At 48.8% G+C, this 18,023-nt stretch overlaps 1 protein-coding gene across 1 annotated transcript in view; it reads left to right on the forward strand.

Annotated features, from left to right (window-relative positions):
* The first annotated feature begins 1,923 nt into the window (after window positions 1–1,923).
* The window catches only part of SPINT1 (serine peptidase inhibitor, Kunitz type 1), a 37,248-nt gene continuing 21,148 nt past the window's right edge, over window positions 1,924–18,023 (forward strand). Inside the window, exons 1-3 of the mRNA XM_075613435.1 lie at window positions 1,924–3,013; window positions 14,398–14,552; window positions 15,774–15,921. Coding sequence (XP_075469550.1) covers window positions 2,605–3,013; window positions 14,398–14,552; window positions 15,774–15,921 — 712 coding nt within the window. The 5' untranslated portion in view covers window positions 1,924–2,604. The remainder of the gene's footprint in view (window positions 3,014–14,397; window positions 14,553–15,773; window positions 15,922–18,023) is intronic.

Genomic DNA, 18,023 nt, shown 5'->3' on the forward strand with positions numbered 1-18,023 from the left:
GCTCACTCGTTGATTGGCCAACTCCAGTCCTCACGGGCCACCAACAGATCAGGGTTTTCAGGATATCTCTGCTTCAGCACAGATGGCTTAGTCTGAAGCAGGGATATCCTGAAAACCTGGCCTGTTGGTGGACTACAGTTGGCTACTCCTGATCTATAGATATATATGTACATTTTTGGCCATTTTCTCCTACTACTCCCATGTATGTGCCATCCCCTTATCTCTGCATTATAATATCTATTATCACAGCAGGGGTGCGCTAACTTTTGTCCTCCGGTGCTCGCCCCCAACCCCACCCCCCCAATCACTCTGTGTGGCGTCAAATGACGTGTGGAGTCATGTGATGTCACGTAACCCGCAGCGTCATTTGACGCCGTGTTGCCATGGAGACGCTTCCAGACGCCGGCTGCAGCAATGTAAGTGTAGGTTCCGGAGGCCTCACGCGAACCTCCGGGATGTCATTTTAATGACTTGGGGAAGAGCGCGGGGCCCCTGCAACCGCCCGCGCCCCAACCGGAAAAACCTCACACATTGTTGCCGCCGTCGAACTGAAAATACGCAACAGCGTGCGTATATATATCAAATAAAAAGATCACTTGTGCGCACATTCACATGTCTTAGGCCACGGCATGGTCGGCGCTTAGCCGCTGAGCCGCGCTCACGCTTCTCAGTGAGCCCCTGCAGCCGCAATGAGAGCGGCTTTAGCAGGGGCTTGCGCACGCGTCCGCAGGCGTGCGGAGGCGTAGCCGACAATTTTTTTACTTTCAGCGCTGAGGGGAGCGGAGGGCCAGTCACGTGAGTGGTTCGCCCAATGAGGGCGAACCAGCTCCGTGACGTCACTGGCCCGCCCATAGACACCCCCCCCCCGAACGGCGCGCGTAGTAAGGCCAGGGAAAGCACCCGCTTTCCCTCAGCCTCCGCGCGCCTCCGCACGGCTGCAGTCTCTATGGACTCAGCCTTAGACAGGTCTGCACCCTGCCTTTCGCCATTATCACCTAGCTCAGCAGTGCGCAAAGTGGGGGGCGCGACCCCCAGGGAGGGCGGGAGATTTTGCTGGGGGGGGCGCAGGCAGTTGCAGAGTTCCCACGCTCTTCCCCCAGGCATTTAAATGAAATGCTGGGGGGATCACGTGAGGCCTCTGCAACTGTTTACTTACCAGGATTCAGACGCTGTGACGTGGCGCCATGTGACATGACGTCACATGACCCCGCAGCGACATCTGACGCAGATGAAGGTAGGCGGGGGGGGGGGGAGGGAGGGCCCGAGCCGGAGGGAGAGAGACAGGGGGGCGCAGCACTAAAAGTTTGCGCTCCCCTGACCTAGTATACAGTGCTTCCACTGCAGCAAAGGATTCTGGGAAATGACATGCAAATGAGCATAGTGTCACCTTTTGCCTCAAATCCATTTTTACGTGGAACCCTTATACGCTTATGCTCGCTGCATTACACAGCTTTCAGTACAATTATCTAAATATATATATATATATATATATTGTAACATCGCCGGAAGAAGAGATCAGTGTATCTCGAAAGCTCGCACAAATAAAAGCATTTCGTTAGCCACAGAACGGTATCATCTATTTATTTTTTGATTTTATATATATATATATATATATATATATATATATATTTTTTTTTTTTTATTAGTTCCTAACAAAATGTTAACAGCAGTTTATTAAATATACCCTTCTGTAGTGGATACATATTGATGATTGTCACCCCTGTGGCAGTAAAAGTGTTAACCCAGACACAGCCTGGGGTTACACACAGATCATGCTATGCTGTGGCCTTCCCCCCCAACAAAGATAACAACCTCCTTTCTACAAGTGAATGAGGTTAGGCAGCCTCACCCTTCTCCCCCTCCTTGTGCTGCTCTCTGTGACTCAGGAGAGGGGTGGGTAAGATTGAGTTTCATTTCCTGCCTGCACCAAGCTCCTCCTTGCTCCCAGCTTCAGGTATAGGATACACCTGGCTGGCAAGTGAACGGTTAAAGGTGGAGACGGCCAGGTAGGCAACACCCACTTCAGTTTCATCTGAAACTCTCCCAGAGGTGGACAGACAAAGGGAATACAGGGGGAAGACACATTGTATCCTCACTGGGGTTGTGTTTAACCAGATGGGGGACTGGTTGATCAACGCATAATTAGCAGCAGCAGTGAGGACCTACAGCGATCAGAAAACTGGGACCACTCAGCTTCACACCTTGAGAAGACCATGGGCCTGCTGATCTGCTGCAGAGGGCACTGGAACTTCACCTAAACTCAAGAGATCTTCAGGAGAAAGGTTTTATGTTTATCTTCTAATAAATGAGGAACCCAGACCTGGAATCTGAAGCAAGAAGTTTGCAATCAACCTCAGATTATATCTCACTTCCTTCTAGGGCCCGTTTCTAAGTGGCTGGAGGTTACTCATTAGGGGCTTTCTCTCCACCCTGTCTACATTTCTTGTTGACAAGACTGAGGGAGCTGGTAAGTTTTTTTGTAGGGTTTTCCTCTCTGCCTGGAAGTGGTCTTACAAAGGGCATAACATTCCCCTTCAGGGCTGACAGGTCACTTTCTGGTTGAGTGCCTCATTAACCAAGGACTCTCCTGCCACCATCATCAGGATGAGGTACCTCCAGTGTGTAATGGTGGCTCTGATAGCCGCCCTCTGTCTCCCAGAGCTGGATTGCTCTGATTCCTTTGGGGAGGCCTGTCTGGACAACTTCACCAAGGGCATGCCCCACTTTGTCCTGGACTTGGATGAATCGGTGAAGAGTGGGGCCACCTTCCTCTCGTCCCCCATTCTGAAGAGGGGGAAGGAATGCATCCGAGCTTGTTGTAAGACCACTGGCTGCAACTTGGCGCTGGTCCAACAGGGCCAGGAGGAAGAGGACATTGTCACCTCCTGCTACCTCCTCAACTGTGTGTATGAGCAGGAATTCGTGTGTAAGTTCGTCCGGAAGGACGGGTTTCTCAACTATGTCACCCAAGAAGTGTATAACAAGTATGTGGCACAGAGAGAGCACCCTCATGGTAACTATTGGCTTTCTATTGTTACAACGTAACTCAAATAGTAACTCTCTTTCCTTAAATATCTCTTTGTTGATACATGTCATTGGGGAGGCCTTCATCCAGCGGTGGATCGACAAGGGCTGAAGATGAGTTGCATATGTGTTTGGATGTACGTATGTGTGTAATCTGTATGTGGCTTTCAACTTATAATTATATATATCTTTTAGTTATTTTTTTTCCCCCATGGCATACTGTACTGTTTTTTGTTCCCACTTCAAAGACCAGTATATCTACATTTTTGTTCTTCACTCTATACACGTAACGCTGCCAAACACGGCACGTAGCGACTAAAACGGCGTATCTCTAAGCTGTCGTACCTGGCTGTCGTACCTGGCTGTTTAAGGCTGCAACTTGCTTGGAAAGGAACAGTCGGGGTGCAGGGGAAATATTTTTCGCACAGTGAAAGGGTCAGACCTTGTAATCTAAATAAACAAACAAGGCACATGGGGGTGGCCATATTAAATAGGTGTCATATTCCCCCTCCGTGATGAATGCGAGACTCGCACTGTATAACAAAGGACGCTGATACATATATATTCATGATTTAGCAAGGGAATGAACATGTCTTTTAACCCCTCCAGGTATAGAGCGGGTCCGTCTGTCAGTTAAAATGTCAATCTCCCACTGGTCCAAAAAAATACATAATATTCCCTTTTTTTTTTTTTTTTTTTTTTTTATCCCTGTCAGACATTTTATTGTGAATTTTCTGTTTATGAGCAGAAAATAAACTTGTGGGGTGTTTAAAAATGGCCACCGGTATGCAAATTATCAATACTGCTTTAATACACCCAATGGATCCCCCCCCCTCAGTTTTGGAATCCACTGCAGCGTACCATATCTGGTATTTTCTACTGGGAATAAACGTTGACATTTTTAATGCCCTTTACAGCGGGGTTTCTAATAACTTTATTCGCTTTCTGTAAATTCCCCAGCTGTTCGGATTTCGACCAAACTCCCCTTTTTGAGGAGTAAAATTTAGTCAATTTATCTGAGAAAATATTACAGTGCGTATCCAAAATCTCCGGGTGCCGAGTTGTAAAGCGATTATACAGAAAAATCTATGGTGGCCATTTTTAAAACCCCTCAAATATTTTCACACCAGTAGTTCCGTGAATCCCGACTGACACTGAGCGCACCAGTTCCCTTTTGTCTTTAACAAGTGTTTGCACAGGCAAAGCCCTTCTCTGCCCCCCATGTCATAAGTGGGGACAAGGGGGAAGAAGACACTTGATTAACAAACACTCCCCATTTTGAAGCCCACAAAGAAAATAGTCATTTATTTCCAAAGAAAAAGAAAGCCGCCAAATCTTTGCGTTAACGCTTCCTCCAGGGGCCCGTGTGTCATGCTAGCTTCGCCTACTCGTTCTCATGGGGGTGATCGCGTTCCCCAGTCCGAACAAAATGGACCTTGGGCCATTGTTTACATTACCTGGGGGGGAGGGGCGGGACGGAAGTGTTCACATGGCCATGATTCCGGAAGTCCTGTGACATCCGGCACCGTTTTGGTTGAGCATGGTTACGTTTGTTTAAGGAAGACCATTAGTTGTAAACAAAATGTTGTTTTGGGTGCCGTTCGCAGAGATTGCACCTTAAAGCGCAAAATGTTTGTATTTTTTTAAATGTTTTTCCTGAGGGGGATTTTGCAGGGAATATTGTGATCAATATGAAAAGAGGGGTTTGGGCAAAATGGAAGACGCGTATCTGATCTGTGGGCTGTCTAAGCACCAGCCGCATATGTGAGCGTCTCTGAAGGGTTTTAATGTGAGTAGGAATAAAAAAGGAAACCATTTCTAAAATGGGAGTTTTAATCAAGTGAGGGGGAGTTTTAGGGAAAAAGTGAGTTTCAATAACCGGAGGTTTAAGTGGGAGAATTTAGCCCGGAAATCATAAGGAACAACATTTAGAAATCCATTTATTTTTTAAATGTAGTAACGCACGAGGGAGGAGGGGGTATGATTATGATACCTTTTTTATTGGACCAACAAGTAGTTGATTACGTTCCGAGCTTTCGACCGATGACGGTCCCTGAGAGGTTGGAAAGCTTGTAATAAATATCGGGGGTGCGCAAACTGGGGAGCGTGAGACAGGCTGCTACGAGATATGCGCGCGCGCGCGCGCACTTACGTACGTGCGCACGGTCGGCACTCTTGTAGGTTTGACAGTGGGAGATGTCAAACAAGGAATGACCCCCGGGCGGCAAAGTGTAGCGTTGATGCGGCTGCACTTGACGGAGACGACTGAAGTTGTCATTTCAAGCGGCAGCCGCGTCGCGTGTATTTCGCCAGCCAATAAAATCACACACACACATTTATTTTTTAATTGCATGGATAACGGAGGATATGGGAGTCCCGCCTCCAAGTCGCGTCATTGTCTGGGGATGAGCACACATCGCCTCAGCAGACGGAGGCACGCGGACGCAGCGTAGTGTAGTAGGCTGTCTGAGCTCAGCCTAAGGGGGTTGTGGGGGTTACTGAGGCCCCGCGCTCTTCCCGAAGGCATTTCAATTAAATGCCGGGGAGCGGCGACGGCCTCAGGAACTTCACTTCGCTTCTGGCAACGCGGCGTCAAACAACGCCGTGGGGCCACGTTGCCTGGTGACCTCATGATGTCAGAACGCTGGAGGCAAGGTAAGGAGGGAGGGGGGAGAGCCGGCAGGGGGGCGTAGGGGAAAAATATTGCACCCCTAACATATCACCCACTCCTCTGTTCCACTACATGGAAGAAAGGACCAACACGGCCCCACCTTCTTTATTTATTTTTAAACACATTGAGTGCTCATTTGCATGTCATTACCCAGAATCCCCTGCTTCAGTGGAAGCGCTGTATGCTAAGAGATAATGGGGAAAGGCCGGGGTGCAGACCTGTCTGAGACGTGTGAATGTGCTCTCACACGTGATTTTTGATTTGCTGCTCATAATCTTAGAGACCCGAACCGTCACTAATGAGAGAAGTGAGTATTCATAGGAATATCCAACTATTTGGCTGCCTTGGTGCTTTTGGGCGAGATAATAGCATTTTATTTATTTATGGGCTTCTAAATGGGGAAGTGTTTTCTTTACCTTTATCCCACCTTAACCTTATCTCAGGGCCAATACATATGCGTGGGGGAGAGGGGTCTCTGCCTGTGTAAACCCTTGTTGAATACACAGTGACATCAGACAGAAGGGAGCAGCCCGATGACATTACGCCCCTCCCAGGTCTCTGCTCATAATGTTTGCAAATAGACTTTAGTGATTTAGAAATGGTTGTAGGTGTCATATTTGGATAAAAAGGTGTCCGTCCCCCAGATGTGACCCCTTAAACATGCCCCTGTTATTGGTACACTTTGATCCTGGGAGGTATTGCTCCATTCACGGGTAGAAATCTCCGTTTTTGGAAAGGTTTCTGTGGGTTAGAGGACAGAGGAGGAAACATCAAAATCCAACAGGTTTCAACCTGACAGGAATCGGTGAGATTTTGGTTTCTTGATTAAAGTGGCATTTATTTGCAAAGCTCAGATTTCTACCAGTGAGTCCAGGAGACTCTGATGCTAAAAAACAGTGAGTCCAGGGAGACTCTGATGCTAAACCAGTGAGTCGGACTCCAAATCATGTGTAATTGCTGTAATGACCACTGTCTATACTGTTTCCCTCGTTACAAAGGCGATTTTTGGGTAGCTGACAGTGACTGGAGATGCTCGGCATCATTATACAGTGCAAAATATTCCACGTTTAACCACTGACTAGACCAGGAGCGGCCAACTCCAGTCCTCAGGGGCCACCACAAGTCAGGTTTTCAGGAAATCCCTGCTTCAGCACAGGGATACCCATAAAGCAGAATGAGCCACCTGTGCTGAAGCAGGGATATTTTAAGGCTTGTTATATAGTAGGCGCTGGTGCATGTGCGGGCGCGCGCCCGGCGTGGCGCGCACGTCTCGTTTATGTTTCAAGCGGTGACGTGTGTGGCTATAGACGTCACAACGAAAGCAGCGCTGTGATTGGCTTGGCAGCGTCATGTGGCGCGGTAACAGCACCAAAATATACATTTTCATGTATTTGCTGTGATCTACCGCGCCTCCGCTCACTGCCGTGCGCGCGCGGCTGACGTATAGAACGCTAGGCCTGCACACAGCCAATTCTAATTGGTGCGCGCTATATTACACGCCTAACCCGTGACCTGCTGGTGCCTTTGACTGGAGTTGGCTGCTCCTGGACTGGACCATATCTCATGATAAACTAGTTATATTCTCATTTACCTTGTGATGGTGATGATGATCAGTGGTTGACAAATCACCAAAAAATCTATTCGCCACCTAGTACCAAACGTGTGCTGCTTGGGCCAATATTTACTCGCCCGGGGTTTAAATCCACTCGCCCGGGGCGAGCAAATGTATAGGTTTGTCGAACACTGATGATGATGATGATGATGACACTACTAGCAGAGATTTATATAGGAGGCATTTAATTATTTCCAAACCAGTCCTATAAATAACCCATTAAGAAGAGGGGAAAAAAACACAAAAAAACATTAATCTGGTTCATCTTGGTCCTAAGAAAGGCTATATCCTTAACATTTATAAATGACCTAAAACATGTGTGTGTGTTTGCTTATTTTGTACAATTGACCTTCAATTCCTTGTTCCCCTCTTGAATACTTTGAAATTATACTATTTTTCTATATTATTGTGTTTTTTTTTTTTTTGGTGTGGGTATTTTAAAAATGGCCGCTATCGTGTTGGTTCACGTGGTACAGAAGATGTCATGTAGGAGAGTGATGGCGCTTTATTGAATAGTTGTCTGTACAGTACTGAGTAGAGGGGCTGTGTGTCTCCTGATTAGTGTCTGACTGGCACGTGCGAGTGTTACACCACGTCTGGGTGAGTCAGCTCTGTGGCAGGTACGGGTGAGTCACTGCACATGTACTCATCAGAAGGTGACGTATTCTGTGAGTCACACACCTTTTGTAAATGGCTCTTCCCCATGAGCACGGCACAGGGGTTGAACTCGTGTGCAAATAAAGGTTTGTTACTCTGTCACAATCACGGAAGTGTGTGTGTGTGTGTGTGTGTGTTACACATATAAAATGCTTATTAAAGTTATTCTGATGTATGCATTTTAAATATACTAGTGATCTATTGTATGAACAATCGATCTTTATTTTACGCCGCTACAATAAATCACTCTGATTGGCTCCCTGCCACACCACGTGACGTGTCCCCGCGCGGGATCACAAACTGCTTGTAGCCCCTGCCGGCTGAAGCGTCGCAGTGAGCCTGGGAGCGAGGAGGGACTGGGGACAGCCAGGGAGCTGGTGAGGCGTGCGCACGGCTGCGCTGGGGACCTGGCCTAACGGACTCATAGTAACAGTTGTGTCATTGTTCTTTTCTCCCACACACCTTGCACCTCCCGTCAGCCACGTTTCCATTTTATGGATCGAACGTTTATTTATTTATAAAATATTTTACCAGGAAGTAATACATTGAGAGTTACCTCTCGTTTTCAAGTATGTTCTGGGCACAGAGTAAAACAAATAATACATGGTTACAAATACAGTTACATAAATGAGCAGGGTATACATTATATACAAGACATTGCGTGCACAGTTAAAGAATATATATATTATGAGCGTGTGAAACAGTTACAGACCAGATTAAAATGTGAGACAGCCTTAGATTTGAAAGAACTTAAACTGGTGGTGGATATGAGAGTCTCTGGTAGGTTGTTCCAGTTTTGGGGTGCACGGAAGGAGAAGGAGGAACGTCCGGATACTTTGTTGAGCCTTGGGACCATGAATATTCTTTTGGAGTTTGATCTCAGGTGATAGGTACTGCATGTGGTAGGGGTGAGGAGCTTGTTCAGATAGCTGGGTAGCTTGCCCAGAAAGTATTTGAGGGTGAGACAGGAAAGGTGAACTTTGCGCCTAGACTCTAGTGTTGACCAATCTAGTTCTTTGAGCATTTCGCAGTGATGTGTGTTGTAGTTGCATTGGAGAACAAAACGACAAATTGAATTGTAGAGGGTGTCAAGTTTGCTAAGGTGGGTTTGAGGAGCCGAGGCATATACTATGTCTCCATAGTCAATAATTGGCATTAGCATCTGCTGTGCAATACGCTTTCTGACCAGGAGACGTAGGGAGGATTTGTTCCTGTAAAGTACCCCTAGTTTGGCATAGGTCTTGGTTGTCAGGGTATCAATGTGCATCCCGAATGTTAAGTGGGAGTCAAACCATAAGCCCAGGTATTTAAAACTAGTGACAGGGGTTAGGGTGGTGTTAGCGTTGGTTCTAATCAGGAGCTCAGTCACTGGAAGCTTTACAAATTTAGTCTTGGTCCCAAGACTACTTACTACTGGCGGGATTAATTTTTTTTCTTTGCACTACGGAAGTCGTGTAACAAAGATCCCTTTACACCAGTCACGTGTGAGCCGGCAAACTCTGTCCTACGTCTACCTGCCGTCAAACGGTTACTTTGAAAGCAGAGGTGGCCATCTCCAGTCCTCGAGACCCGCCAACAGGTCCATCTTTTTAGGATATCCCAGCACTGTGAGCCACTGATTGAGCCACATGTGCTGAAGCTGAGATCCTTGAAACCTGACCTGTTGGGGGGCTTGACGATGGTAGTTGTCCAGCTCAGGGGGGCTCAACAGCCTACCGACGTGTTTATTTTATATTTGTTCTTCACGATCCTGTACAGTAAGATGTCTTCCCGTCTGCCCGCTGATTTATTTTTAAAAACTGTTTTATTCCTACAATAATTTTTTTAATTATGGCTGCTGAGGCCCTTACTTAGTGACATTAGCTGAAAGAACCTTATTTGAGGATGAGGCATATTATTTATTTTTTCCTGCGTGGAAACGTTGCTGTCTGCGTGGGGGAGAATGTGAGACTGCACAGCAGGCGTTACCATGTGGACACTCTCTGCTGCAGGCTCCGGGCTTTGCGTAATACATCGTTAAAACAAAATTAAAACCGGCCAATGGAAAAAAAATAAGAGTAGGTTTGGTATTGTGCTTTTACAGGGCATACCAACGAGGGCCCCTTTCAAAACCGTTCATATGAAGGGGATCTGGCCCATTTAACTGGAGGTGTCGCGACACCAGAGTGCTTCTCCGATGTGGTCCATCACTGGGTATGGGTCAGACTCTTCCATTCCACTTAGTGACAGACGGCGTTCTGCGCTATGCAGACCCCTGTGGTGGTTCTGGTAGCTGTGTACATAGGGCACCCATAGGGTTAATAAACACACAGATACCCAGCAAGCTCTAAGAAACCTCCCCAAATATATATGTATATCTGTGTCAAGAGGAGTGCTACTGGGCGTGGCTAAATGTATACAACAAGAATCAAAGAAGTCCAGAGCAACATCTAATGTGACAAAAATACGCAGTGAAATACCTATATATCTCTTGAAAAAGGGTAATTTAGTTAACCCTTTGGCCAAAGTGTATAAGCCTGCGAGCCACGACAAGGCATGACCATAATATCGCCGGTCCTAACACTAACTGGTTAAAATCCTTCTTTGCCTCTATAATTAGAGGAAGAAAGGTTCAATGCTAGGACCAGTCACAACCAGCTGCATGAAAAGAATACCTGCTTCCTGTGGGGAGGATAACCCCTGGGAGGGAGGAGCCACTGATCTCCAAAACAGCTGAGACCAGCTGGACAAAGTAAGCAGGTTTTCTTTTCATGCAGCTGGTTGCGACAGGTTCAATGCCAGGACCCTCCTTCCTGCAATTATAGAGGTAAATACGGATTTTAATCAGTTGGTGTTAGGACCTGCGATATTATGGTCATGTCTTAAAGTGGCTCGCAGGCTTATACGCTTTGGCCAAAGGATGAACTAAATTACCCTTTTTCAAGAGATATATAGATATTTCACTGTGTATTTTTGTCACATTGGATGTTGCTCTAGACTTCCTTTTTGTACCCATAGCGTTAAGCCTGATAACCGTTTCGTGTGTGTATGTGTTAACACCGACACCATCCATCTTCTCTTTAAGGCTGCGCTTATAGTGACAGCGATGCGATGTGGCGTCCGAACAAATGCATTGCCGCCGTTGCGTGAGCTTATAGTAAGCGCGGGGCGACAGCTTGGTCGCGTTCGCTGGAAGTCATCTCAATTTGATTTTTCCAGCGACCGCAGCCTGACGTCGCCGGCACTATAAGCGCGGCCTTACTTGGTGAGAAGTGAGCGGTTCTGCCTTCAACCCGAACAATTTCAGATCCTTTTCTCTGACCAGATTCTCTGTGGTTTAGGATGAAAAGCAATACTGTAGACGGACGTTCACAGAGGTACACAATTTGGAGACGTTTATAATGTGAAATTATAATAGGCTTTATTGTGCCTTTTCCTTTTCATCAGGAAATTATCCAAACACAGGGGAGGGGGGGGGGGGAAACAAGCTTCCATTCACTTGGGAGTATTTCTAGTGAAATCCTTGCAATTAGTTCACATCTCCATTAGTTAAGCTTCCCCAGCCCAAACACATAGCATGAAAATAAGCAGATATAAGCAGTCTCTTAATAAGGAAAGTCTTATCTGTTTAGTTGCTGTAGAGTAAGCTTCTCTGCTCTCCTGGAACCGCACCCGTGCGTGCACAGAAAAATATCAGCATCCAGGTTTAGAAGTCTTATTTGGTCAGTCTCTCCTGGGACTCAAGAACCTCTGCTCTGTCTCTCCAAAGGTCAGCTCTCAGTCAGAGCTAAGGAGTGAGTCACTTCCTGTCTTAATCAGGCAGGTGGTGTTTAGTAATTAACTACCACACTGCTAGATTAAAGGAACATTACTGAACAGGGATAAGTCCCCTGTTACAAATACAAAGATGATAATAGAATATTTCAAGCACAGGCTTCCTAGAAATAATAACGCCCTTAATGCATAAATATTAAGTACTAGCTGAGAGACCCGGCGTTGCCCGGGATGTAATTTTGGGGGGGCGTACGACAGGGTTAGGCTTCCCCCCCCTTGACAGCTAGGTGGGTGACTGAGTTGACTGAGTGTGTGGGTGACTGGGTGGGTGACACTTGACTGAGTGGGTGGGTGGGTGACTGAGTGGGTGGGTGACTTTGGGTCGGTGGGTGGGTGACTTTGGGTCGGTGGGTGGGTGACTTTGGGTCGGTTTGACTTTGGGTCGGTGGGTGGGTGACTTTGGGTCGGTGGGTGTGTGACTTTGGGTCGGTGGGTGGGTGACTTTGGGTCGGTTTGACTTTGGGTCGGTGGGTGACTTTGGGTCGGTGGGTGACTTTGGGTGGGTGAGTTGGGTCGGTGGGTGGGAGACTGACTGGGTGGGAGACTGACTGGGTGGGAGACTGACTGGGTGGGAGACTGACTGGGTGGGAGACTGACTGGGTGGGAGACTGACTGGGTGGGAGACTGACTGGGTGGGAGACTGACTGGGTGGGAGACTGACTGGGTGGGAGACTGACTGGGTGGGAGACTGACTGGGTGGGTGAGTGGGAGACTGACTGGGTGGGTGAGTGGGAGACTGACTGGGTGGGTGAGTGGGAGACTGACTGGGTGGGTGAGTGGGAGACTGACTGGGTGGGTGAGTGGGAGACTGACTGGGTGGGTGAGTGGGAGACTGACTGGGTGGGTGAGTGGGAGACTGACTGGGTGGGTGAGTGGGAGACTGACTGGGTGGGTGAGTGGGAGACTGACTGGGTGGGTGAGTGGGAGACTGACTGGGTGGGTGAGTGGGAGACTGACTGGGTGGGTGAGTGGGAGACTGACTGGGTGGGTGAGTGGGAGACTGACTGGGTGGGTGAGTGGGAGACTGACTGGGTGGGTGAGTGGGAGACTGACTGGGTGGGAGACTGACTGGGTGGGAGACTGACTGGGTGGGAGACTGACTGGGTGGGAGACTGACTGGGTGGGAGACTGACTGGGTGGGAGACTGACTGGGTGGGAGACTGACTGGGTGGGAGACTGACTGGGTGGGAGACTGACTGGGTGGGAGACTGACTGGGTGGGAGACTGACTGGGTGGGAGACTGACTGGGTGGGAGACTGACTGGGTGGGAGACTGACTGGGTGGGAGACTGACTGGGTGGGAGACTGACTGGGTGGGAGACTGACTGGGTGGGAGACTGACTGGGTGGGTGAGTGGGAGACTGACTGGGTGGGTGAGTGGGAGACTGACTGGGTGGGTGAGTGGGAGACTGACTGACTGGGTGGGTGAGTGGGTGAGTGGGTGACTGGGTGAGTGGGTGAGTGGGTGACTGACTGGGTGGGTGAGTGGGTGAGTGGGTGACTGACTGGGTGGGTGAGTGGGTGGGTGGGTGAGTGGGTGAGTGGGTGACTGACTGGGTGGGTGAGTGGGTGGGTGACTAAGTGAGTTTTTGGGTGACTAAGTGAGTGGGTGGGTTACTGAGTGGGTGAGTGAGTGGGTGGGTGACTGGGTGGGTGAGTGGGTGAAAGTGACTGGGTGGGTGTGTGGGTGACTGGGTGGGTGACTGGGTGACAGTGCGTGGGTGGGAGACGGTGGGTGACTTACCTTGACCCCGTGGCATCTGGCTGGGGCAGGAGGTGAGTTCGGGAAGCTGGGGGGGGGGCAAGAGTGGCAGGAGACCCGCGCCGCGCTTCCCCTTCGTCCGGTAGCGGCGCACGTGAGGGGGAGAGCTGGAGGCCCGGGCCGCGCTTCCCCTCTCCGGTAGCGGCGCACGTGAGGGGGAGAGCAGGAGGCCCGGGCCGCGTTTCCCCTCTCCGGTAGCGGCGCACGTGAGGGGGAGAGCAGGAGGGCCGCGCCGCGAGGGGGGAGGAGCCTGGAGTTTGCTGCTGAGCAGGAGGGCCGCGCTTCCTCCGCGGCGCACGGTGAGGGTGCGGCTGGGGATGTTGCGGAGCGTGGGGATTTGGGTGAGGTGGGGAGGGGGGAGAGAGTGAGGGGCACCGGGAGAGGAGGAGGGGGGGGGGGGAATTTGTGTGGAAGGTGAGCTGCGGTCCAACTGACGGGGGAGAGTGTGTGTGTGTGTCCCTGTGTGTGTGTCCCTGTGTGTGTGTGTGTGTGTGTCCCTGTGTGTGTGTGTGTGTGTCCCTGTGTGTGTGTGTGTCCCTGTGTGTGTGTGTGTCCCTGTGTGTGTGTGTGTCCCTGTGTGTCCTTTGGCCCGTCACTCCGCCTCAGGCCAATAAGAGGTGTGCGGGGGCGGGCGGACCAAGGGACCAATGAGATTTCCCCTAGGGACACCGGACATCCAGACATCCAGGCAAACATACAGTGCTTTCACTAATATAGTATAAGATCGGAATAAGAAGATACATTGTGATGTATGAAATAAAAAAATGTGTCTTGTGCTAGTGATTTTTGTGCAGGGGTTAGAGTGGTCACATTTTCACATGCCCAAATATTCCCTGTTTGACCCCACTTTTATCTTTAGGAGCTGACCGCCCCCCTATAGCCAGAGCCGGGCCGGATGTCAAAGTTCAACCGATGCAGACAGTGACCTTGAGTGGCATTGAAAGCTGGGACCAAGAGGGCATCGCTGATTATGATTGGCTGCTCGTTGAGGGAGATGAGTCTGTCGTTCTGCAGGTAATATTCCTGATACCGGCTGTGCCAAAAGTACCTAGGGAGCGTCCCATGACACGGGCAGCGGGAATACTCGAGTATGTGTAATACTCTGGGATTACCCGAGTATCGGCCGGTCTGCACAGTGACAGCTGAATCCATGCTCCTCTTTCCCAAATTTGCAACTAAAGGTGTGTGTGTGTGTGTGTGTGTGTGTGTGTGTGTGTGTGTGTACGCACACACCTTCCCTGCCAGGTCTCTGCTCCCCATAGCATTTGATGACTATTAAAATATCATGTTTCAAAACAATTATAACAATCATTTTCTGATTTATTTATTTGTTTTGAAACCCCCATTAACCAAATTACTGTCTGCCTGGCTCTGCCCATTTTATATAGGACAATAACCCCAATAATGCGAGGGGGAATTATTATTAAAGGATTTATCTGTGATCTTGAATGAATATTGGGAACACAAGAACAGATATGACAGTATATTCCTATATCTCTGCCTCTATATCCTAACCCAGGGGTGGGCAACTCCCGTCCTCAATTGCCACCAACAGGTCAGCCTTTCAGGATATCCCTGCTTCAGCACAGGTGGCTCTCAATGACTGCACCCTCTGTGCTGAAGCAGGGATATCCTGAAAGCCTGACCTGTTGGTGGCCCTTGAGGACGGGAGTTGGTCACCACCTGGTCTATATATCATTTTCTCCTTTTTTGGAGGACAATCGTGCGCCCCACACTCTTACAAATAAAAGGTTTTATTATTTGTCGGGCACCAAACATTTAGATTGTTAGCTCTTCGGGACCACACAATGTGCCTGCAAATCACTGCGCACACGGCCAGTGCTATGTAAGAAATAAGATATTTAAAGCCACAATTCCCCCCTCAAAGCCTGAGTTTAACTCCTATTGAAACATTTTTTAAGTGTGGTTAATCTTTCTAGCTTCGGAGGTTGCCATGGTTACAGTGAGGCTGCACTGGGCTGTGGGGAGAGCCCCATTTTAACCTCCTTGACACTTAATATTGAAACCGCTTATATCAGCTGAACAGAGCATCCGGTTTTAAACATAAAAACCGCGTTGTAAAGGGAGAGGCCAGATCTCCATGATAAAGCAAAGGCCGCGGCGACGAGCGCGCACGGCTGCGTTGGATCAAAGGGGTTTTGTTCCAGCCGTGATTAGACAGGCGCAGCGTTGGCGCGGGATTAAACCTGTAACCTTCGCCTTGTGACTTTGCAGAAGGTTACTGAGGACAAGCCCGACGCCCTGGAGGTGTCCAATCTGCACGTGGGACAGTACGTGTTCCTGCTGATCGTCACGGACACGGCCCAGCAGCAGAGCACGGCCACGGTCACCGTCACCGTCCTGTCAAAGGAAGAGACGGAAGGTAAGCGCCGGCGCTCTGCTCTTCTAGTTCCACCACAGCCCCGAAAAAGGGCAACCCGGCTCATTTCTGTATCACTGACGTCCTCCTCGCTCCGTGGGCTAGAAAAGTAGGAGATATTTACCGCTGCTTTAAAAAATAATAAAGAGTGTGTGTGTGTGTGTGTGTGTGTGTGTGTGTGTGTGTGTGTGTGTGTGTGTGTGTGTGTGTGTGTGTGTGTGTGTGTGTGTGTGTGTGTGTGTGTGGTGTTAAGTTATGGTAAGTAAAAAAAAAAGTGACAACCTCCACAGCAAAGCATTATATGCTTTGCTGTGGAGGGTTTTTGTCACTTTTTTTACTCACCATAACTTAAGTAAGTGTGGTAAACCCCATCTTCATTGCATAGCCAGTTAACCAACCCCACACTGATGAGACCCATTAAGGTCAAAACGGCTGTCTGTGGGTGGGTTTGCTGGCTATGCATCTTAACCCTGGCTGTGCTCAAAGCTGTGACCATGCAGCAAGCTTAAGCCTATAGGGAACCATGTTTAAAATATTTTTTGAAGCAAAAAGTGGCACTGAGTGCTCATTTGCATGTCATTTCCCAGTATCCCTTGCTGCAGTGGAAGTGCTGTGTGCATAGCCAGCACCCAACCTCACACTGATGATACCATCAAGGTTGAAACATGTCTGTGAGTGGGTTTATTACTGGCTTTGCATCTCATCCCAGCCTCTGTCTAAAAGCTGTGTTTAAAACAGTATGCATTGGCTTGAGGATTTGCTTGTGTAATACGAGCTTGAGACAAAAGGTGACACTGTGTGCTCATTTGCATGTCATTTCCCAGAATCCCTTGCTGCAGTGGAAACGCTGTGTGCTGGATGATAATGGGTTAAGACAGGGTTGCAGACCTGTCTAAGACATGCAAATGAACATACAGTAATATTTACAGTTGCTTTATGCTTTACTGTGGAGGGTTTTTGTCACTTTTTTTACCCACCATAACATTAATAATTGTGATATATATATATATATACATACATACATACATACATACATACATACATACATACAGTGTGTGCAGGTGATGGTGCGCTTACAATATATATAGAGAATAGTCTGTACCTGATTCCTTATTTTGGTGATAGCATCCGGTGAGGGTTTAGTGCGTTGAGAGTTAGGTGCTGTGAAGCGTTCCCAAGTCTCCCAGAGCAGTGAGAGTTAGGTGCTGTGAAGCGTTCCCAAGTCTCCCAGAGCAGTGACCGTTAGGTGCTGTGAAGCGTTCCCAAGTCTCCCAGAGCAGTGACCGTTAGGTGCTGTGAAGCGTTCCCAAGTCTCCCAGAGCAGTGACCGTTAGGTGCTGTGAAGCGTTCCCAAGTCTCCCAGAGCAGTGACCGTTAGGTGCTGTGAAGCGTTCCCAAAGGTCACTGAGGGCTGGGAGAGTGAGGCAGTGGTGAGGTGTGCGGGGGCGGGCCAAGGGGGCCTGAAGCAGTGGTGTGAGTGTGTGAGGCCAATGAGAGGTGTGCGGGGGCTGGCGGGCCAAGGGACCAATGAGATTGCCGCTAGGGACAGGGAACATACCAGGGAAACATACATACATACATACATACATACATACATACATACATACATACATACATACATACAATGCTTTCAGAAATATATAGTAGATAAGAAGAGAGAGAGGGGGGGGGGGGGAGGAAACCCCCATTCCTTGCCCAGGAATAAAATGCCAGAAAAACAAACCGAGAACCCGATAGTAAAAAGGGAACATAGAGATCAGCCAGGCTGGGATGTGCTCAGGCGTTTATCCAGCAATGGAAGGGTGCGTCTCTGAACATCTCCTCTGGCAGTGAAAGAGTTAACCAGCCACCGGGCAATACCCGAGTCACTGAATGCTGCTTCGTCAGATTGCTAACGTTTTTATACAATGTAACAATTCCCCGCTTCGTCTGGTTATCTCGTTGTGTATCTTTTGGTAAATTTGGGGGTGACACAGATTCCGTCCGTCCCATATTTTGTGCTTGGAGGGCAGGAAGCCTCCTACAATAATGCCACGTCACTAACTAGAGGGTGGGAGGGTTATTCGTCAGTCTTCAAAAGTAGCGTTAGGCTGTAGTTGTAAATA

This window comes from Ascaphus truei, chromosome 9 (assembly GCF_040206685.1).
Source record: "Ascaphus truei isolate aAscTru1 chromosome 9, aAscTru1.hap1, whole genome shotgun sequence".
Taxonomy (NCBI): Eukaryota; Metazoa; Chordata; class Amphibia; order Anura; family Ascaphidae; genus Ascaphus; species Ascaphus truei.